Source organism: Rhinolophus sinicus, chromosome 11 (assembly GCF_057876585.1).
Source record: "Rhinolophus sinicus isolate RSI-liver-muscle chromosome 11, RSI-T2T, whole genome shotgun sequence".
In the NCBI taxonomy this organism is placed as follows: domain Eukaryota; kingdom Metazoa; phylum Chordata; class Mammalia; order Chiroptera; family Rhinolophidae; genus Rhinolophus; species Rhinolophus sinicus.
In genome coordinates, this window is record NC_142511.1 from 22,445,206 (window position 1) to 22,468,594 (window position 23,389).

The 23,389-nt window shown below is 45.3% G+C and overlaps 1 protein-coding gene across 3 annotated transcripts in view; it reads right to left on the minus strand.

Moving 5' to 3' along the window:
* The window catches only part of SRGAP2 (SLIT-ROBO Rho GTPase activating protein 2), a 233,196-nt gene extending 209,905 nt beyond the window's left edge, over positions 1 to 23,291 (minus strand). For all 3 annotated transcript variants that reach the window (XM_019752457.3, XM_019752456.3, XM_019752460.3), the window contains exons 1-2: positions 23,154 to 23,291; positions 20,760 to 21,368 (exon numbers count right to left, since the gene is read on the minus strand). In XM_019752457.3, coding sequence (XP_019608016.3) covers positions 20,760 to 20,826 — 67 coding nt within the window. In that variant the 5' untranslated portion in view covers positions 20,827 to 21,368; positions 23,154 to 23,291. The remainder of the gene's footprint in view (positions 1 to 20,759; positions 21,369 to 23,153) is intronic.
* Positions 23,292 to 23,389: the final 98 nt, after the last annotated feature.

Sequence of the window (23,389 nt, forward strand, 5' to 3'; positions counted from 1 at the left end):
TCAAGGATCCCCAGTGATCAGCTCTCCCACTGCAATCAGTCTGTTTATTCAGTGGCCTTTTGACAGCCAAAATGCTAGGAGCCACTCAGGTGTGGCCCGACCCAACAGGCCTGCACAGGTTTCCACCCTACCCAGGTGTCAGCTTGGGAGAAAATGAAAATGGGTGAAAGAGTTTTAATGAGTTGTTAATGGTTTAAGGATTCACAGTGATATGTTTGCAAGATAAGACAAAAGGGATCTAAGAGCAGTGAAACCAAATCAAAAGGAGAACACATTCAACAATGGAGAATGCAATTACACAACTTTAGGAAGCTTTCAAAACAGAACTAAGACTGGAAGATCCTATGGTCGAGTCTTCTGCCTCCTCTCAGGAGCCCCACACCCTTCCTTAAAAAACGTCTTCTTTTCCTTTCTTTAAACTCCCCTGAGCAGAGTATTCATTAGCCTTTCTTCACAGTTTTATACTCTTGCTCCACAAACACCTGGCTTCTGCCTAAGCCAACCCTCCCTCTCAACTGCTTCCTGAGGACAGGGCTAAACTTGAGTTGTTTCCTGTCAAGTACAATGGTCAACATCAAGATGACCTATTTGAAGGAAAACTGATTTTAAGCAGATGAATAAGCTCCATTCTTACAGATTCTCACACTAGGAATATTTTTCTAAAATACCCCCAGCAAGATAAGAGGTTGGGAAAGGGCTCCCTTGGCTAGTTAAGAAGGAATGTCATCCTAAAAACAAACAAAAAAAGCCCTAATAGAATCACTCTGCTAAGGAACTGGCAGACACATGCCATACTTTTATACATTTTTGCAAGCAGATTTGATTTTCTTTACCCAAATATATCCAATTTTGGAGTCTGCAATACCAAAATGCCAGATATATAACAAGGTCCTCCAATTTCCCATTCCCGGCTCCAGAATAAATTAGTCAGTTTAACATTTAGTCAAGACACTTAGATTGCTGTTAAAAGGGGATGATTCTAGGTCAAGATTAAGATGGCTTTTCAAACTTCCAACAATAGTGTCTCCTAATCACCTATTAAATGTCTGGCACTGTGGGCACTGTATTAATACCAGTGACATATACAAAAAAAGTATAAGCTAGAGTTTCTTTTATCCACACCTAACAATCCAGAGACAGCCCTCAATTAATTGACCAATAGAGTATGTTGCATAATGAGATTATTTGTAAATTTCCAAAGTTCAAACGCATTTCTCCATAAAAGGCATGCTATGGTGTTTCAGTTCTCAGGCTGGTAGGAAACCAACTTAGCCCACAATGAAATTGAAATATCAAGTACGTGCAAATGAAACATGATATAGAAAACTGGTAATACTAGGAAGGTCGGACATGTATATGGTGCTTTATTAGCTACAAAGAATTTTTCAATATACATAAACTTCACCATGACACTGGATAGGTGGTATTTGGTAAAATACAGTCATATTGTCAACGGTTGAGGAAATCGAGGCACAATAAGCCTGGAAACTTCCTCAAAGTCACATAAGTATTATGTGTCCACAGGGCGCTAATGCTGGCCTTCTGACTCCAAATCCCATTTTCTTTTCTTATTCAGTATAAAACTGAATAAGAAATAGGTAGAGAGTGATTTGCACTGCTCTGTTGTGTAAGACCGGTGCCTAAGAAAGAGGAAATTTCATTTGAGAAAGATGAGGAGGTAAATGGAAACTTTTAGTGATTCCAAAGGAGGCCTGGGAGCACGTTTTGAAGCTTTCAGTGTTGACGGCCCTGGTGCCTTATGGCCTTCACTCCACTGAGAGCTCAGAGCTCGTGGAGGGGCTTTTCCTCCTTTCAGGTTCGTCACTAGTGCTTTCTGAATTCATCTGCCATGATTAAGGTACGTTGGAGGAGGGTGTTTGGCTTGGGTTTGAATAAAGAGGTGTGATGAAGACAAACGAGTAAGAAAAAGACTGCCTGAGGTAGAACTAACTGGGTCGCAAGCCTGGAAAGAAAAGCAGAGGAGAGTGGGAGCTGAGGGAGGGCGTTATTCTATGAAAGAGACCTTGGGGAACAGTGTCGAGTGAGGCCTGACCACTGTGCGGTCAGACCAAGGCAGCCTGAAGGAGGAGGCGGCAGCCAGAACCCAGCATAAATACGGGTCTGCCCCACAGAGGGTCTACAGTTGAGAAGACATCTGTAAAATTCACAGGTGACAACACAAATAATCACATCTACGCCTGCCACAAAAACCCCTCTAATGAAATAAAATTGCAGAGTTTCTTTCATTCATTCACCCAATAATCCAATAAACATTTAGCACGTGCCAAGCACCACACTGAATGCCAGAAAAGCGAAGCTAAACAGGCACCGTCCCTGCCTTCGAGGAGCTCACAGTTTAGCGGGTGAGACAGCTGCACAAATAAATAAGTGCAAAATCATGTGATTGGTATGAATTTATTTAGTTAACTATCGAGTACAGCACTGGCACAGTGCGCTTCAGGCATGAATAGATCCCAATAGGTTCCCAGACGCTTTACTTGGCGCACTTGCTATTTATCACTTACAGGCCCGTATACAGAGGCCTGCACTAATACTTAGGCCACATCTACATTATTAATCACATATTTGCCAGCTAAGTCACTTTCCGGGTGTCTACCCTGCCCAGATCACTGTTTTGTTTCTAAGGGGGAAGAATGTGTAGATGCATAAATCTCGCCCAAATTGTGTAAGAGCAACCTGAACTTGGGGCGGTGCGAAAGGGGTTCACCAATAACATGGCATGTCATTTCAAGTATGGCCCAGAAAGCAACAGGTGACTCATTTTAACAAACACCCTTGAGTCAGTGCTATATAGGTCAAGTCCCATTAGAACAATTTCCAAGAGACTGCCCACCTTCTTCTGTTGCAGCAATAAAATCTTAACTTGTATTTGTTTGGGCTGTGTAATTTACAAAGCAGATGCATAAGCACTGTATCATGTAATCAACACAGCAACTCCTATATACAGGAATTGTTTTGGTCATCGTATACCTGAAGAAGCTGAGGCCAGGAGAGGTTAGGATTTTACCCAGGGCCATGCGGTGAATGGCAAGAGTCGGAGCTGAGACCTCCAGTTGGGTGTTTTTTCCTACCAAATTGCTAATTCTCAACTGAACTGTACGTAAGCTTTGTTACTCAGAAAGAAAGAAAAAGGAGGAGGACAGTAATTCCTACAGTCTCCTTGGATCCAACATATTGGATGAGAAGTAATACAGGCATTCTGCTCAAAATAGAAATAACACTAAAAATTCAAAGCCTTTGGAGGTGATGATGGAATGCAGTCAGTTCAACTGCCAATATCTAAAATTTATTTTCCTAGAAATAGCTTTAGCCCGATCCCCTCTCTCAACAAATCCCATGTCACAATCTCCAATCAAAAATCAAACCCTTAATCAAGAAGCCATCTCACTGTCCCCAAATTATTCAAATGAGGGCGATTAGCCCACTGCTGCCTCCACACCTCGAAACGCCAGCCCCACCCAGTCCCGTTCTGCTGAACTCAGCCTCTCCCACACTCCCTGGGTTGCTTTTAAAATAACTTGATCAAGAGCCAGCTCTTCAGTCAACCAGGGGAGCTCAGGTGGTGGAGGGTGGTAGGGGGTGGTAGGGGGTGGGGGCTGACGGGACTTTTCTGTAATTCGCAGGCTGACCCTCAGAAGAGGCCTCAGAGCAGGAGACAGGCTTATCAGAGAGCAGGGCCGCTCACAACTCAAGCTTTCCCTCTCCTTGCTCAGTCATGCTCAGCCCCTACAGGGCACTGGGGAAAGAAAATGCTATTAATCCCTGAACACAAATGTTAAGTCCCCTTCAAGGGAGAACATTTCTCAAACTGAAATGTAAAGAAGCTGCAAACCAAGCCAGGCATTTGGCCTATACATGAGGTATTACCCTGTTTCCCCAAAAATAAGACCTAGCCAGACAATCAGCTCTAATGCGTCTTGTGGAGCAAAAATTAATATAAGACCCGGTCTTATTTTACTATAATAATATACAATATAAGACCCGGTCTTACATTAATGTTTGTTCCAAAAGACGCATTAGAGCTGATTGTCCGGCTAGGACTTATTTTCGGGGAAACACAGTATCTATTTCACAGTTTCTCTGTAACATTCCCAATTTATAAGTCAGGAACATGACAGATTTAATAAAGTAGGGTGGGGAGTTTGGGGGAGGGATGGCACTGTCACTTGCCAGATGAAATTCCTGCTTGAACGGAACTGTCACCTCAAACTCAGGATGTCCAAAACCAGGCTGAGTCTCTCGTCCAACGCGGCATCTCCTCCTGACTTCCCTGTGTCTACTCCTGCCATTGCCACATGGCTCTCCCCGTCCCCCAAGCTATAATGGAAACCTCCGGCATTCCTGCCTCGTACCTGCCTCGTACCTCACCCCTGGCTCCCACACCCATCTCGGCAGCTCATTTTCCTCCGTGGTAATGTCTCCTGACTACAGTGTGGTCAAACATGCTGCTGAGGACAAAAGAACACGCAGGCCTTGGAGTCAAACAGACCTGGGCCTCGGTCACCTTGGATCATCTGAGCACAAGTTTCTAGTTTAGTAAATGGACAATCACACTTGCCTCATGGGTGGCTCTAAGAATTGGTCTCACTTAGCGGCCTATTCGCAGCACCCACCTCAGGGCCCAGCACAGACTAGGGTTCCCTGGGCGGGCAGGAGCAGGCCTCCCTTCCCAGTTCAGAGCAACCAGGGAGTCTCTTTGAAACATGGCTTCATCGCGCGGCTCTTCAGCTCAGACTGCCTCCATTGTTCTCCACTGCCTCAGCACAGAGCCAGACTCTGGCTGGCCGTCAAGATCATCAAAAACCCTCTAGCTCAATCTTACGCCTCTGTCTCGGACTGCTCTGCTCCAGCCAGGGTCTACTCACTCAGCAAACATTTACTGGATGCCGACCACAGGCAAACATGGTGCTGGATGCTGGGAACATTGAAATGAAAGGCTGCCCACCCTCGAAGAACTCACAAGCGCCTTTCTGGAAGGGAGTGTGTGTCTGGGGGAAGGGACATGGGGTAGGGGTGGGGGTGAATAAGACCATCATTGTATGCCTGTGTAGGAAGTGATGCAGGAGTGGTGAGCATGGTGGGGGCTGTGGGAACACCACTGAGGGAAGCGGACACACTGCCTCTGTTCTTCCCTCCTACTCAAGTTAGCCAAGTCCTACTATGTAAGTCAAGGTCTTGTTCATTCTGGCCCACACCTCTCCCATCTCTGAATTCCTCAAGTTCTTATCAACACTACTCATTTTCAGTCATCTCCTGGCTGATGTCATCTCTCATATTGCTGTGGGTTACATTATTTTTGTATTACTTTTTGTACACATTGGCTGTTTTTCTCCACTGGTTGATATGATCACAAAGGATACGGACTAGACTCTAGACAGCTCTAAATACCTCATGGAACCTATATAATTATTCATGGCATAGGTGATATATTTGGAACCACTGACAATCACAAAATAATGTACTTATTCAACTTTAACAAACATACTCCCCCATCACTGCTAGGTCCTGACCTCTGCATGGCTTACTTACCTTTTGTGTCCGACCCAAGGTGAGAGACAAGACTCTTAGCTATCTCTGAAAAACATTCTAAAACTTTTTAAAAACTGTAGTTTTTAAACCTTTAAAAAAATTTAAGTGTAAGTTCTTCAAATAAAATCTTAGGTGGACACCCAATATAATAAACACAGTAGCAGAGCAGTTCTGGTTGGAGCTGTGGTGACAGCTGAGTGCTACCCCTCAGGAGAGGAACAGTCACCTCCTCACCAGCGGCCCCAGACACAGATCCCAGCTGGCACAGTGTTAACCCACCGCAGCATGTTGTAAGGTCATGTTGTCCACAAACACATGGAAACTGTACAAATATGACATTACAAATCAACGAGGGGAAAGTTGGACCCTTTCAATAAGTGTAACTAGAGCAAATGTTTAGCCACACTAAATACAAAATAAAGTTAAGTCCCTACCTCACACCAGTCACAAAAGTAAATTCCTCATTTATTCAGGGTAGATATGTAAGAAGCAAAAGCTTAAAACTTTTAGAAGACAATTATAGGAGAATATCCTTATGATTTTAGGATAGAAAAGGTGTAGGGGTGTGTGTGTGTGTGTGTGTGTGTGTGTGTGCGTGTGTGTGTTTAAATAAGTACAAACAATAAAGGAAAAGCTAGATAGATTTGAGTATACTAAAATTTAAAAATTTCTTATACATAAAAAAATCCAATAAAAAGTGAAAAATAAGACAACTCTGGAAGAAGGTATTTGCAACCGCATATTATCAACAAAGGATAAGTAACCAGAATATATGAGCAACACCTATTAAGAAAAAAAGACAACCTGTGCTCGCTTCAGCAGCACATATACTAAAAAAGAAAAAAAGACAATCTAATAGAGCCGTCTCTAGATTGCAATTCAAGAACTACTTACTCCGAATAAGATTCCAGAGCTAAGAGACAGACCACAGTGAAATGGTGTCTTGTCCCACTTTATATATGTTTATATTTCATTATCATTTATAATATTTATTATCATATATTATCTCAATTTATTTATACAACAACGCTGGGATGTAGGCAGAAGATACCACTTCCTAGTGAGAAGCAAAACCTAGATTTTCGAACTTCTAATCCACATTTCCATTAAAAAAATATATTACCTCCACTTTTTAAAACACACCTGTTAACACAAAAATCTGTACGTGAATGTTCATAGAAGCTTTATTCATAATAGGACAACCCGGCTGTCCTTCAATGAGTAAATGGTTAACCAACTGTGGTACATCCATACCATGGAATACTATTTAGCAATAAAAAGGAACAAATAGTGATACACACAACAAGCTGGATGAATCTGCAGAGAATTATGCTAAGTGAGAAAAGTCAATCCTAAAGGCTACACACACTGTATGATTCCATTGATATATTATGCTCGAAATGACAAGTCTGTAGACATGGATAACAGATTAGAAGTTCCAGGCATTAGCAACTAAGGACTAAGGGAGGTGGACGAAGGAGTGAAGACTGGGGACAAGAAGTACCACAGGGCCACGTGAGGGATCCCTGTAGTGATGGGGCTGCTCAGCATTTTGACTGTATCCACGTCCATGGCTGGTCATGATGCTGGACTGTAGTTTGGCCAGATGTCAACCACTGAGGGAAACTAATAAAGGGTATGTGCGATCTCTCTGTATTATTTCTTATGACTGCATGTGAATGTATAATTAGCTCAAAATAAAATGTTTTTTAAAAAAAGGCCTGAAATCACCTTACCCCGTTGTAGTACCTACCATTCTGAGATTAAATGAGATCAAGTATGGAAAAGGCACTTCGCAGACTGCCAAGGACTCTACAAACACTAGCCAACAATCACCATCTTCCTCCTCAGCCAACCTCATCCACATTGTCAGACTATTCTCGCACCCACGGGGCCTGCTGCCTCCCTCTACTGTGGTCCCACCACCGTACTTGTGTTGTCTGTCGATCCCTTTTAATAGGGTGAAGCTCCTCAAAAGCCAAACACTTGTTATTTAGCTCTATATATGCCCACACCTCACACAATACCAAGCACATAGAGGTGCTAAATAAATGGTGCCAGGTGGAAATTAGCTCATGATTTTCTTGTTCAATACAAAGTGTCCCAACACTGGTGGAAGTAAGGAGGGGAGGGGACTGGGAAGAACAATCCCCCAGCAGTTTCATCAATTACCTCTCCCTCTCTGAGCCACTGAAAACCCAGGCGAAGCAAAGGCCTGTACAGAGGGTGGGGTGGCAGCAGAAAAACCATGAGTTCCATTCATCAGGGCTCCTTTTTTTTCCTATTTCAAGCTCTGCAAATGAAGGAACTGACTGACCATTTATAGTTTGGGTCACTGGAACAAGATGAGAAGGTAGGCTGTGTTACACATTTCTGGAAAGGATTTTAAAGGGTAGCTGACAGACCTTTCCTGAAATAATTAGACTGAAGAATTACCCGGGAGCAGAAGAATGTACTAAATGATCTGTCAGGATCTCTCAGAGACTTCACACTCTCTGCCTGGGCAAATATGGCTCCTAGGATGGGATGAGGAGGGGGTTCCCACGCCCTGAAAACAATGCTAGCTCCTCACTCCTCCTCCAAATACTTTTTGAGCATTAAAAAAAGCACAAGCGGGTGCTTTGCTGCTCCTAATGTTATCGGATAATTTTTCAAATTCTTACTCAATTACATATCACTCTCTTATCTACAATCTCCACAGGCCAAATAGCCCAGCTTTCACATCATGCCCACTGAGCCTGCAGAACACAAGGATCCCTCCCAACTAATTCCAGCTCTCATAAACATGAGATCGTTTTACATTAAGTTTTGTAAGAGAGAGAAACAGAGAGAGAGGGAGACAGAGAGAGAGAGAGAGCGCGCGCGCGTGCGCGTGCCCACAAATGCCTTTTCTTCTAGGAGGAGTAAGGAGGAAATTTGAGGCAACAGAAGGTTAAAAATTTGGGAGGTTTCTGTTTTTGCCTAGATAATGATTAATTCGTTTTGCTGCTGAATCCAGAAGGGCTGGCATTTCTGGGCTGGCAGTCCTGCTCTCTGGCCAAAAGAGCAAAAGAAAGTTCACACACACGTATTGACTCTTAGAAGGAAATAAATCGGTTTCAGCTTTTGCAGTGGGAGCGCTACTGATGTTTTAAGGAGTACTAGATGTTTTAAAATTGTGTTGTTACTGGCCTTAAAATATCCAGATCAGGAACCTCATTAATCAAAGCAATAGATATCATCTACCCAAAATGCTTCAATGTTTCATTTCAAATTGCTGACAGCAAAGAGTTGAGATAACTTACATCACCACAAATCACTGAATAAGAGAGATCAAGAGATAAAGCACAGCCGACTCCAACAAAGTCTAAAACACAAAGCCTCCTAATGATATCATTTAAAGGCGAAAACTTAAACCAGAAGTAGAACAGATGAGTAGGAAGAACTTAAGGTATCTCTTCTCTAATTTCTGTCTTCCACTCAAGACAATAGTCCACATGTAAACTCAATGCGACAACTCCCTTTATGATAACCATGTTTTAGTCATCTATCCTAAAAATGAGGAAGCAAGGAACTAGTAATCCATCTTTCTACTTTTCAGCTGAGAAGCTGAGAATCCCAAAGGTGGAAGGAATTGTCCAACATTACGTAGCGAGTCCTCTATTACCCTCCTTCCCTCCCTCCCATGAATGATATTTTTTTTAATGCTGTAATGATAAAAATATGAGCTGTCATTATTATTAATAATACTCACTTTTAAACAACAAATTGTTACTTAGCCTATTCATTAGGTGAAAAGAAAACATAAACATGAAAACATTTCAACTCGGGATTGCAGCATACCTCATCACAAAGAAACCCGAGCTGACAAAGGGCCCAGCATATGAAGAGGAGAAGAGGCAAGAGGCCATTCTACCTCCTAGCAGAGCTTGACGTCACTTCCCCCACAACCCAGATGTCTAGCTGAACACTACATGGGGTTCCACATCCACACCACCTCCCCACAGTTTGTCCCAGCCCAGATGTCAGGGATTAAAAAGCCTCCCACTTCCTTATTTCTTTAATTTTAATTAAAGACAATCACCCAAGTTCCTTTTTCTTTTTCTTTTGAATTCAAGCACTGCACACAACAACACAAATCTCTGTAACACCAAGAGTTACTGTCGTGCAGGGAGGCCTGCAAGGTCTCTGCTCCAGCTCCCCATATAAGAACGCAGGATATGGTGAGGCCAAAAAGGTACACCCACGGAGCCATAGGTAGGGGAGTCATACCACTATATTCTCTCTGGCGGCACTATACTCTCACTGGAGGCTGGATCCACACTGTCCGCAAACCGTCATCCACGCTTGCCAGCCCAGCCGCCATCTTCTTGCTAGCCCCCATTTTTCTCTCTCTCTTCTCTGCTAGCATAGCCCCAGCAGTTATATTAGTGGCCAATGGCTCACTGGTTACAGCTGATGGCCAACTAGCCACAGCTGATGGCCATGCAATCACAGTTGGCCATTTACTACCTGAGCCAGCACCTGTCTATGTGAGGCCGAGAGCCTGGAAACTGCTTTCTGGGGCTCTGCCCCCACAGTTACACAAGTTCCATCTCTGACCCACCAAGATGAAGGAGGAACACCACACACACCAGTAACAGCAGGGAATTTTCTCACTCTGTAATCTCTGAAGTCCAAGGTTTAACGTATTTATCCTGATTAAAGCATTGATTGTCCTTAGTAATCCGGTGACAAGTCCACCCCTAGGCCCATCAAGTAACTATCCCTCCCCTCGATTTTTCCAACTGTGAGGCATCTCTTCCTATCAGACAGTGACACCAAGTATCACTTCAACTGCTCTCCAGGCCAGCTGCCACTCTGCCACCACCTGGGGCCCACCCTCTGCAAGTGTGCAGCAGCCACGCAGACTTGGCAAGCCCTGGCACTGAGGAGAGTGCCCTTCAGAGGCTAGAACGGTTTTTGTACTTACAAGTGTGCTTAATAGGAAAAAAACTGTCATCTTCAATAGGGGCAAAACTGTCATCTTCAATATTTTCAATAAGCAAGAATCATGGACCATGAAAGCAAGGAGGACCTTAGAAATGTTCTCATTTAACCCCTAATTTCCTGATGAGAAAACCAAGGCATACACAGGTCAAGTAGGTATGTACCAGGAAGACATTTAGAATATAGCATTAATTCCTTTTAGTATCAAAATAACAGGAAATAAGAACAAGCAACTAAATGTGTACAGCATTTCATAGCTTCAAAGGTGTTTCAAATGAATTCTTCGAGTCTCATAACAGTGGTAAGTCAGCCTGGGTTCATGTTCTAATTTCATCACTTACTAGCTGCGTGTTTTGGAGAACGTTATTTAATCTCCTTGTGCTTCATCTGTAAAAGTGGGATAATAATAGTAGCTACCTCACAGGCCTGTCGGGAGATTCATGAGTTAATATACATAAAGTGCTTAAAGCAGAGCTTAGACATAAGAAGCACCCAATAAATGCTGGCCATCATCATCATCCTCATTAGCCAGGACTAAGAATTGTTGTCCCCATTTTACAGATGTGGTAAGTTACCCGCCTCCAATCACAGCAGTAAATGGCAAAGCCAAATTAGAAGCCACGCTTTCTGCCTCCAAATCCAGTACTCATTCCCTGGGAACCATTCTGTCTATGGAGAACCTCGCAGTTCAGTTTGCTATGGTCCAAAAGAAATACCGTGTTTCCCTGAAAATAAGACCTAGCCGGACAATCAGCTCTAATGCATCTTTTGGAGCAAAAATTAATGTAAGACCCAGTTTTATATTATAATATATTTACTATATTATCTTATAGAAAAATAAGAATAGATCTTATATTAATTTTTGCTTCAAAAGACGCATTAGAGCGGATTGTCCAGCTAGGTCTTATTTTCGGGAAAACAGGGTATCACTCCAAAACTGGTAGCTCCGTCAAGAAGCCTCCCTAATGAGCAGCTTACTCATCTGACAAGATCTGGCCCAATTCCCTCCGCCCCATATCAAATACGTATTAATGCATATGTACATACATGATGTAAAAGGGACCAGATCTCTAAGAGGTTTAAATGTTTGGAGAAATTGCTGCCAACTCTTCAGAAACAGGATGTATTTCTTCAAGTTCATGGCATGTTGTGTCTTGGCCAGCTCATGCTCTTGGGTCCCTCTATTATCCGTGCTTTGTTTTCCTGTGGAACGCTGGCCACCCAGCCATTCATGGCTGGTGAGGATACCTTCTCCCAGGAGAGAAGTACTCAAACCCTGCTCACCCACCATGTTGTGATTCAAAATGCAGAATCTGGGCTCAGACAGCAAAGACAAGGTCCCAACTTTCATAATGCCTTTCAGGTTGCCTGCCTACCAATTAGTGCATTTGTAGAAGAAAAGGTTTAAAACAAACAAAAATAAGATTCTGCCTTCTCCCTAGCAGATGGCATCCTAAAATAACCACATAGGCACACTTCCCAGCTGTTTTTCCTTCCTCATCAATGTATGCTTCAAGTTCAGAACCGTTCATTCATAATGTACAAATAAGGTCAAGGGGACTTAATACCAAATGCCTTGAAAAACCAGAGGGAAAAGTTTGCCTGTTTGTCCCTTTGGACCTTTCCTGCCCACTTACCATAGATCATGCAACTGTTTCTAACCAGGCAATAGCTCTCTCCAAACCCATGCTTTGAAAAAGTGTCACAACAGTTCCTTTCCCAGGTCAATTCTGTTTTAACTCCCAGTCAGAAAAGACCTAGACTTTCTCAATTTTACACCTCGAATATCTGTTTAAAATGATGAAATAATCCTGGACAAAGGTAGAGTGCATTTTGCTTCAATTATAAGAAAGCTTACTTTGTTTTAAACTCTTTGGAATTTCAGAGTTAATATTTTCTTGGTTTCCAAGGAAAGAGTCATGATTGAAAAAAATCTGACACATCTCTAGGGCAAGAATTCTAAAGAAGGCAGTAGATTAGCAAATGAGGAAAGACACCCCCCACTGGGGGGAGCCTTCATGGGCTATATAGTTTGTACCTGTCCTTGTATAGTGACAATAGTCACAATGTTTGATCTACTTTGAATTTCAAATAACAGTAACATAAGGAGAAGGCTTTTCATTGCAGTAGGGGGAGAAATGCATAAGCATGCCATCATGGCACTGTCACATCCAACCTCAACTCAGAAAACATCCAATTTACAAGCATTTTAGTACTTACTATGTGTTTGGACATGGAAATGAATAAAAGACAGTTCTGTCCCCAACGTGCTCAGTGAGTTGTAAACAAAGAGATGTAAATGAAAATATTACCATGTAATATGACGAGTGCAATGATACAAGTGAGCACGAGGACACTGCTGAGGAGACGCTGACGGCGTGGGAATTAATTTTGTGCAGAAAGCAAGGGGAGATTCTGAGGAACCCTGCCTGGGATCCTGCACAGAGTCACTGTGGAGAGAGCAGGGATAATTAGGGAAGACTTCCTGGAGGTGGTAGCATCTGAGCTGGGTTTTCAAGGATGGGTAAGTGTTTTCCAGGTTTGAGGAAAAGGACCCATCCCAAAAAAAGGACACAGCATGAAGCATGAAATAACATTATATAGTAAGGAAACTAGAGGGAATTCAGCTTTGTGGTGTTATAAAAGGTGAGCAGGGTAGGTGGGAAGTGATGGGTGTAAACAGTCTTTTATGCTATGACTTTAACAGAATTGTAAATTTGTTTTTAAAAAAAAACCATTTGGTGGTATTGTGCAAGATACATTGTTAAGATCAAATGAAGAAACTATTTCTACAGGAATTATCTGTAGGAGTCCTGCTCATCCATTTATGCATTCATCCTTACAGCCAATATGTATTTACTAAGAGCCACCATTTAGGCTACAATAATACTGTTCCAGACACGTTTCCTATCTGAACAAACCCCACAGAAGAGCTACTTACTCAGCATTTAATACTGGGCATACACTGAGCTAGCATTTTACATAATACATGTTCGCAATAAACCAGCAAGGTAGGTCTTGTTATCTTTATATGAGGAAGAGGAAGCGTGGAAGAGAAATTGAGTGACTTAAGCAAGGCCATAGAGCAAGAGGCTGATGTTGACAAGATTCCAGCTGAGGGCTGGTTCCAAAGCCCACATTCTCCGCACTGCGTTACACAACCTCAAAACATTCCTACCAGTAAAAGAGAGAAGACTGAAGACAAACTTTACATCATAAGGCAGTGCAAGATCAATGCCCGAGTGCTGTGTGAGTGAACTACATAGAAGGGTCATTTATGGTCAGAGTGACCAAGGAAGGCAGCCAAGAAAAGTTGGTTTTACTGGAAGGGTGAGATTTCAGGAGGTAGAGATGCAGGGCTGGGCAGGGACAAAGGGGTAATTCCACCAACAAACAGCTCAGAACTCAGACTCAGGTGCCAACCGAGTTTCTAATTCTTATTCCATCATTCACCAGTTGCAGCCCTGGGGCAAGTCACTGAATCTCTTACATCTCAGTTTCATCAGCAGCAAAATGGGATAACAGCAATAATTCCTCCTGGAGTTGATACAAGGATTGGGAAATAAACAATGGTATACCCCAAACAAACAGTAAATGTTAGCTAATAGTATATGCATTTAAAGAATGGCAAATAGTCTAGATAGGTCTCCAGCCCTCTTAGAGAAATACGGTTGAAATGATACAATTGAGACCAAAACTGAGGACCAAATTAAGGTTTACCTGGGAAGTTGGTCTCTATTCAGCACAATAGGGAACCAATCATTGAGAGGAAAGAAGCCATACTCATAACATTCTGAGCAAGGTCTCCCACGGGAGCCCCAGCCCCTCCTCCTGGCATCTGGCTCACTTATGGCCCCTTCAGAAGAGGCATGAGGTTCAAGCAAGATCTACAGGAAAACAGATACTGTCACTCATCAACTCATGCACAAGATTTTTTTCTTTGATTTCTCCCTCTCTCCCATGCCCTCCCTTCCAAACACATAGTAATGACTAAGACATAATTATGAACCCTACTTAGTCTTTATTCACTAAGGTTAAATATATTTTCCAGGAACCAATCAGGGTAGTGTGGATCATTATTTATTACTTTTTTAAAGTTGATAATGGCTTTTACTTATTATTAAGCTAATGTTATTTCTATAATGTGTTTATTATATTATGTGTTTATTAACACATTACAATGAATAAATTTTTGGTGGTGATGGTTATGGTCACTTACCTTAATTATAATGGTTTTATGGGTATATAACATATATCAAAATTTATCAAACATATTCCTTATACATGTGCAATTCATTATGTCAATTAAATTTCAATAAGGTTGTTAAAAATACAATAAAAGTTCAGTAATTCATGTAATTATTACAAAGTATAAAATTGTTAATATATAATGCTCATATTATGAACATAAATACATATTCATAAAATGAAAATATGAATGGAGATATTAAATCTTATTTGGCTCTAAAAAAATTTATCCGGACAGGTGATTGAATAGAAACGTATATACAAGCTTTTAAAACTTTGGTATAGAGGGCATTTTTTAAAAATAGGGATATACCCATGTTCATAGCAGCATTATTTGCAATTGCCAAATGCGTCCACTGACAGATGAATGAATAAACAATATGTGGTATATACATATAAGTCCTTAAAAAAGGAAGGAAAGTCTAACAAATGCTACAACACGGATAAATCTTGAAGACATTATAGCAAGTAAAATTAGCCAGTCACAAAAGGACAAATACTGTATAATTCCACTTATATGAGGCACCTCGAGTAGTCAAATGGAGACGGGGGGGGGGGGGGGGGGGTGGATATTGTTTAATGGGTAGAGTTTCAATTTTTCAAGGTGAAAAGAGTTCTCTGGATAGATGGCAGTGAAGATTCCACAACAACGTGAATGTACACTGAACTATACACTTAAGAATGGTTAAGATGGGGAAAAAAATTTTTAATTTTAGAAAAGAATGATTAAGATGGTAAATTTTATGTGATGTATATTTTACAATTAGAGAGAGATGAGAGTTCCTACACATTATTATAAAATCAGTAAAGGTGTTATTTTGTCATTTTAAAAAAAAGCTTTTAAGTGCTTTCATTATTTATATTTAAATCAAACAACTTCTGAGGTAACTTTCCCAGATTCCCCAAAAGGCCAATTCTATAGCTGACACCAAGTTAAAACTGTTCATTTGAATTATATTATGAGTAGAAATCTGCACATCGACTTTTTCCCTGCAACATGACATAATATTTTCCTAACAAAGACCTCAGAGGCCTATGGAGTAAGGTAAGGACAATTCCCATGAAGAAAACCTTTCTGGAAGGAGAACTCTACAGGTGCCACCGGCAGCCCACGTGTATCTAGAGTGAACAACAGGAGCGTGTGAGTCAGGGCCTGGGCGCCTGCTGTTTCCTGTAGACCCTACCTAACAGGGAGGGCCAGGTCAGACTGCAGACTTCACAGTGGAGAAATGATCAGGGCTTGTCCAGGTTTTCAACCTGTGTGGAGGTGGCCATAACTACCTGATGGGCTTCTCCAAAGGGAATTTGTTCTCATTTCCCAAGGGAATGCCTGAAATTGGGACCGCTGAGGACTCCTCAGCACTGTTTCTAACCACTGCTGCTCAGCACAGCACAGCCTCCCCAGCTCCCTGCCTACCATCTTCCTCCCGGCTCCTTCAACTCTCAGTTACAGAATACGTGCATTTTTCCAAGAGCTTCATTTTTGTCCAGGCGTTCACCTGAACTGCAGAGTCTTATTTTCCCTGAGCAAGGGAAGAGGAGCCTTCAATCATCTAGCAAGATGATAGCATCTGCGTCCGGCTTCCAACAAGATGTTTTACTGCAGCTTTTTACAAACTGATTATATTTAAAGCTCCCTTGGGGGGTGGGGGCTGGGAGGAAAGAAGCTTCTGAGAAGACCTTTGTTGGCATGAGTGAAGAACTGCTCAGACCTCCCAAGGGAACAAGTTGTTTAAATACCAGCAATCCACATTCCCAAGTGCATGTGCACACACAATATGTCCAGAGTTTTAAATTCCGTGCTCTAAAAGGGTCCTGAAAGGGTTAAACTGTTCTAGGCAAAGGCCTGCGGCTTTTCTATCAAAATGCTCCAGGTGGAAATTACAAAATTTCACTTCTCAGCTCTGTGGTGCATACAGTTCTTCTAAGACAGGAGAGAGAGAGATAGAGAGAAGAGAGAAAAGAAAAAGAGAGAGAGGGAGGGAAAAAGGGAAGGAGGGAGGGAAGGAGGGAGGAAGGAAGGAAAGAAGGAAGGCAGGAAAAGACAAGTCCCCTAATGTTCTCAAGAAAGAGAATTTGATCAGCACAGTGCTACTCTGTTCCAGATGATTCCTCCTGGAAAACCTGCATGAACTGTCACTCTCAGGCTTTCTGAGGGACTGTGAAACCTCAAGGTATGGAGAGGGCAAAGGAAAAGGGGTCTTGAATAAGGACAGGACAATAGCTGGGCCTGCATGCAGTGATGTGAACCCACCCAAATGCCAGTCAGATTATTGCCTCTGGTAACCATGCACCTCACCACATTTCACTGTTCCGATCCCACAAGAAGCTAACAGGCTAGAAGCCAAAAGGGCTTGGGGTTACGGCCATGAATCTGCCCAGGGTAGTCAAGAATTTCCAGAGATTAATGTATATGAAAGCGCTTTGTAAATTGGAAAGAGCCATGCAAAAGCACTATGAATATTAGTGCTCTCGAATCAGACATTGAGAGGGATGAACTTTCAAAGGAATCTGAACACCCACAAACCCTTAACAATGATGGTTTTTAAGAAGGCGGCTTACAAGGCAGGCTGACTAAGGAGGCACGCCCCTCATAAAACCACACTGGGGTGGGGTTTGGGGCTGTAGCCTCAGAAGTCCTTCAGGGCACATGCAAGCAGGTGATTTAAAGGGAGGCAAAAAACACAGGATAGACAGGGTCCCACAAAGTCCATTTCGAGTCCACTTGATTCAAACCATTCCGACTGAAAAGCAGGACCCAGGACCCTGGTCAGAGACAGAGAACAACAGCAGCCAACGATTAGTTTACCTGTTCATTTTACAGCTCTAGGGGTTTTAAGTGACTGGCCCAAGATATCTTTCGCTACTACTGGAGGAACTTACCAGAACTCAAGTTTCATTCCCAGACTTTTCCTATCATTTAATAGCTGGTGCTTTGGGAGCCAGTAGGCAACGCAGCCTTACAGGTCAGCCAATTCAACAAGAGAGAAGGTTTGCTAACAGAGGAGCAGACTGTACTAATACTGAGCGTCCGGTACTGTGCTAAATGATTCCTATATACTATTACATTGACTTCTTACACCTACTTTAGGAAATGTACATTATTTTGTCTATTTTCCGGGTTAGGAAACTGAGGCTCTGACAAGTCATGAAGCTGGCCCAAGGTGTATGGCAGAACTGAGATTTAAACCTGGACCCCTTAGACTCAGAAACTTGTGCTTTTAACCACCAGACCAAAATAGCAATTTTCTTCTTTATCTTGGCATCTGTAAGAGAAGTAAGACTGGCAGCGCTATGAGTCCCAGATAACACATAAAAAGCATAATAATTCTGACAAGAGCTTCCAGCTAACGTGGGAGCTGAGCCAACCCAGAACCCAGGTCCCTTTTGTCTCCAAGTTTTATGCTTTTCCACAGACAGCACGGGTTCTAGAATGTAAGCTTCATGAGGGAGGGGATTTTTGTCTTGTTGATTGTACACTGCCACTCCAGAACACAGAGAAGGCCCCCAATAAATAGCTGATAAATAAAGGAATGGAGTCGAGCTGCTGCATGACCTTGGGAGGGCTTGTTATCCTCTCTAAGCCTGTCTTCATTAAACAAATAGAGGATGAAATAATATCCACCTCCAGGGTTAATGTGACGATTAAATGAGACAATTCTTATAAAGCACTTGAGACAGACTGGAACATAATGAGCACCCAAAATGTAATCTACTATTATCATTATTACTACTGTTATTCATTGACAAATTTTGGCTTCTTAAGGATATTTCTTTTCGTACTCTGGTCAGATGATGTTTCATAGTAAACAGGAATAGAATAGCAGAATTGGGAGTCGGTAAGCTGCTTCTAGTTTCAGATCTACCACTGCCTAGCTGTGTGACCTTGGACAAGCCTCTTAATTTCTCCATGCTTTTCTCAGCTATAAAATAAGGGACTAAACCATTCAAATCAGTTCCATATGTGTTTATTGGATGCCTTCCGAGTAAGACATCATGCTCGGCCACTATAAAATCTATGAATACTGTCAATGGAAAAATATCAGAGCAAAGCAAAACAGTGCCCTGCTCGTGGCAAGGTAGAAGAGAAATCCTAAAGAGCCAACTTTATTACATCATCTCAATGAGCAATGTTTGTAAATATACGAAGTGTTTAATTATGAGATACTCATGAGAAATCCCTCACCAGTAAGGAATCAGCAGATACGGTTCTATTCACACCTATCAGCCCTGAACCTTCCAAAAAATAAACATGTAAAATCACTCTGCGCCTTAGTCAAATGGCGTGCTTTTGGAGAGAAATTTGGGAAAGTCAAAGTTATTCACACTCCCTATGGCAACAGTTAAGAATAGGATCTGTAAAAAGAAAGAAAAAGAATGACGATATCTGGTTAAAACTGGGGGGGAGGGGGAATGTTCCAGGAGCAGAATGCAGTACATCTGGACAGGACACGGAGGCCGATGGCCTATTGTTTACAAAAACAGGCCTGGATTATGAACAGTGACAAGAGGCCAAAACCTCAATTACAACTCAACAACCACACCTCTCCCAATTCCAGTTCAACTGCAGCTATCAGTCAGTCAACTCCCCACCTTCTGTAATAAACCCACCAATGTTTGCAGCCAAGTGGATAGAAGGTCCCTCAGGGCATGTCCAGCATTGCCCATGCTGATGACAGTAAAAAGGTACCACGGCACAATGGGGACTTCAAACTACCTTCCAAGCTTCCAAGAGATAAGGCAGCTTCCCATTTCAAACTCTATCCTACCCCCACCCCAGGCAATCATTAGAGGGGAGACATGGCCCTTCCCAAGTCTTCTATGATAGGAAATGGTCTCCTTACATTGGTGCAGAAAAAAGAGGGGCCTCTCCCTCTGTACTCTGAAACAAAGGAAAACCCAGAGCTCCAACCATGTGGTGTAACCTTCAAGGCCACCCACCTCTCCCACTCCCCAGCTGAGGTCTCAATGGGCTAGAGCCACGTGAGTCTTCCCAGCCACTGGCCAGGAGGGAACAGTGCCTTGCACGAACACAGGGGGCTCTTAAACAGGCAGGAACCCCTCCTATGGGAACTGCTGGTTAAAAAAGGCATCTGGGAAGGGGCTTTGATTCGCAGGCCAAGTCAGGCAGCCGAATGGCTAGATGCGCAGACAGGTCCATTGGTTCCTCCATCTCCACATTCTGCTCTATCCTTCACATTTTTGCAAAGAGGTAGAGTGGGCCATTAAAAGCATGTATTCTGGAGCAGAGGGTGGCAATGCAGAAGGTTTAAACAATTATGTCTTTCCATCCTCCAGAATCAGCACCACCCAGCAAGCCTAACATCCCAACTCCATTCAGGTTTAGGGGAGGGCGGAGACCCAGTGTGAGTGACCTTATTCTTTCTGTTCTCTGATCTCTGGCTGAATGCAAGACCACCTTAGACTAGGGCAAGTACAAGGTGCACCCACGGTGGCTACAGACTTTCTGTGTCCGATGCCATAGCAAATGTCATGTTTGGATACAGGGCACCAGGAAAAAACCCCGCCTCTCCCAGGACTCTCCAAAGGTACACCTTCTCAAGGTTGCCTTTCTCTGCCTGGACTCCTCTTCAACCTCTGGAATAAATTCCCTAACACCTGTCAGATTTCAGTCCTCCTTCAAGGAAACCTGATCCAGACAACCAGAGGCAAATTGCCGCCTTTCACTCTCCAAGAATCTCCTGCCCCTCCCCCCCACCCTATCCAGCCTGAGGGAAAGGGCTGCCAAAATAATGGCCAGCCCTACAGGAGCAAACCCTAAAGCCCACTCCGAAAAATCCCCTTCCTGAGCTTGTAGCCCCTGGCACGGCCCATCCCTCAGAGGCTCAGACCTACGAATGAAACCACCTCTGGGGTCGACCTGCCCCCACCTGCTCCACCCAAAGAAATGAACCTCCTGCAAATCAGGATGGAAAAACATGCCTCAATGGTCCACAGATCATATGCGTTATGCTATTTTTCCAAGCCCTTACCTTTGACCTGAGTATCGTACTCTGCTATGATCTCCTTATCCTTTTTGAATTTGGCTGGAGACGTCATGTTTTCCTTCTTTCTTCCAAATTCGAATTGTCAATTGATAGATCCACGGGAAAAATCCAACCACCGAAATCAATACCTCCAAGACTGCTTCTCCCGAGGGCAGAAGGGGTCCCCCGCGGTGGTCTCCAGCGCTCCGGGGAGCGCGGGCTGCGGGCTGGGCGGGCGGCTACGGAGGGCACATGCAGACGGTGAGCGCTGGGGCCGGGCGCGGTGACGGCTGGTTCCTGTGCTAGAGCCGGAGCCGCAGGCTCAGCATTAGCCGGGAGAACTGCAGCGCCCGGAGGCTGGCCTGGGGTCTGACATCAACGACACAGGCGGGGAGTGCAAGTCCTTCCGCACAACATGGTGTGGGGTTGCGGGGGTGTGGACGCGCCCAGCTGTGTCCCCGGGAGGGAATGGGTGCGTATTAGGGTGCCGCGGGAGGGCTGGGCGTGCTTCGCGGTTTTTTGTTGCACAGGCTCGAAGATGCTGCAAACCAAATCCCAAACGGGAGCCGCAGCAGCTCGGACTGGATCGGAAGTCGTTTGCTCCAGTTCACTTGCCTATAAATGCAGGGAAAAGGGGAGGGGGCGATTAGCCCCGGCGCAGATCCTAATCGCAGCGGGGGTGGGGTAGGGGACGACGTTCCAGGTCCCGCCGCGGCCCATTCATCTCCAAACGCCGCCCGGCCGGGATAGCTAGGCGCGGCAAGATGGGGAGGAAGGCAGCTCCCACCGGATTTGGTTTTCAGGCTGAAAGAAAACACTTTGGAGCAGCCGCCTAAACTGGCTTCGGGTGGGGACACTGCGGCGGGAACGCGGGGCTCCGGGCGGGGACTGCGACACCTCGAAGGCCTCCGGAGCCCTCTGGAGCCAGCGCTGGGCAGCGGCCAGCCAGAAAGAGCCCTCCCGGCCCTGCCTCCGACGCGGCCCCTGACCCCCAGCCGGGCAACTCGCGGGACATCAAAGGGGATCAAAGCCGGGAAGGGACAAGCCACCCGGGCACAACTTTTCTTCCCCTCCCGCCCCTCCTCCCAGTTGTTTTGTTTTTGGTTACTAGCTTCTCTTGGCAGCAAAATGTTTGGGGTGGGGGGGGAGGAGATCTGCAGGAAAAAGCCAGCTCCGCACGGGACACATCCAGGAAAACAATGTGGTCTGCAGAAGCAGGAAACCGGTTAGAGGCGAGGGTCGGAGTCGGGAAAACCGGGAAGCTGGGGGGGGCGGGGGGGCGGAAAGCAGCCGTCTCCTGCCCCAAGCCAGGGACGAGAGTGACTCTAAATGCCACCCCCGATATTTTTTGTGACCCAAGCCCAGAGATCCTAGATACCGCACCCAATCCCAGGCTTGGGGGAGGGGTTGGTGAGGGTCGCAGTCCCGATTCCTCGCACCAGGAGGTGCGGGAGGAGATCCCGCCCCGGCCCTGGCCGGAAGGCGGGAGGGAAGCAGGCTGGAGCGCAGAGCTGTGCGCCTTGCTCCCCGGCGTGCCGCAGCGGCCACCCTCCCTCCTTGGCCGCCCCTTTCCCCCTTCGCGCCGGGAGGAGGAGGCTCCTGCCCGTGTCTCCCACTTCTCGCGCCCGGAGAAAGGGCCACACAGAGCGAGGAAAACCGAGCAGAGGAGGCCTGGTGGTTCACGCGGGCAGGAAGCGGGGAGGGGGCTGAGAGGTGGGGTGCTAAGGCTGCTCGGGAGCCAGGGATAACCGGAGCTGTCGCACACGCTTAGAAGACCGCGAGAGGGCAAGGGTACGGGCGGAGGGGCGGGGGGGCGAGTTAGGAGACTACCGTGGGCCGCGGGGTTTCGTGGAACGCAGGATGTTAGCAACTTTGGGGACCCACATATGGTTCTGGGAACGGGAGGGTGCGACGAGGAGCCATTCGGGGCAGGCCGGGGGCTAGGACCCGGGAAGAGCCCCGGAAGCAGGGCGAAACACCCATTCTTCTGGGTCCAGGGCTGTCCCCCGGCCGTCTGCCAGAGCTCGGGGACAGGGTTAGAGGGCAGCCGATGGTGACGGGTAGTGCCACCGACGGCTGCCCCGAGGTGGACTAAGGCTGCTCGTGTGCCGAGGACTTGGGGAGGGGGCTGGGTGCGGGCTGCGCGGCGGCAAGCCAGGGCAGAGCTCCAGGCAGTGTGGTGAAGAGCGGAGACGCAGTCCTCAGAAGTATTACGGGGTGTACCCGGAGATTTGGAGAGGGTCGTGAGGGAGCGGGTCGGGGGGATTCCGGGCGGCACCGCGAAGGCGATGCAGTAAGCAGCATCCGCGCCCTCGCCTTTCCGTCCCTGCCCGGGTTTGCTCAGTCAGGGTCCAGCCCCGCGGAGGGTAAATAGAAAGGGAAGAGGGAAGGAGCCTTTACCTGGCTCTGACGCGACGGGTCCCAGGCCCCCGGCTCCGCTTCCCACTCAGAGCTCTCCTCCCCTCTCTTCCCCGCCACCCGCTTCTACGCAGATTGGTCCCCTAGTCCCCTGAAGAGCCTCCGCCAACACTGCAGGACCCCGCCGGGAAGCAGAACCCACCCTCTTGCCAATCACCGCCCGATTTCTATCGACCGATGGGGCCTGTAACCAATAGGAATAGCTGATCCCGAGAGGC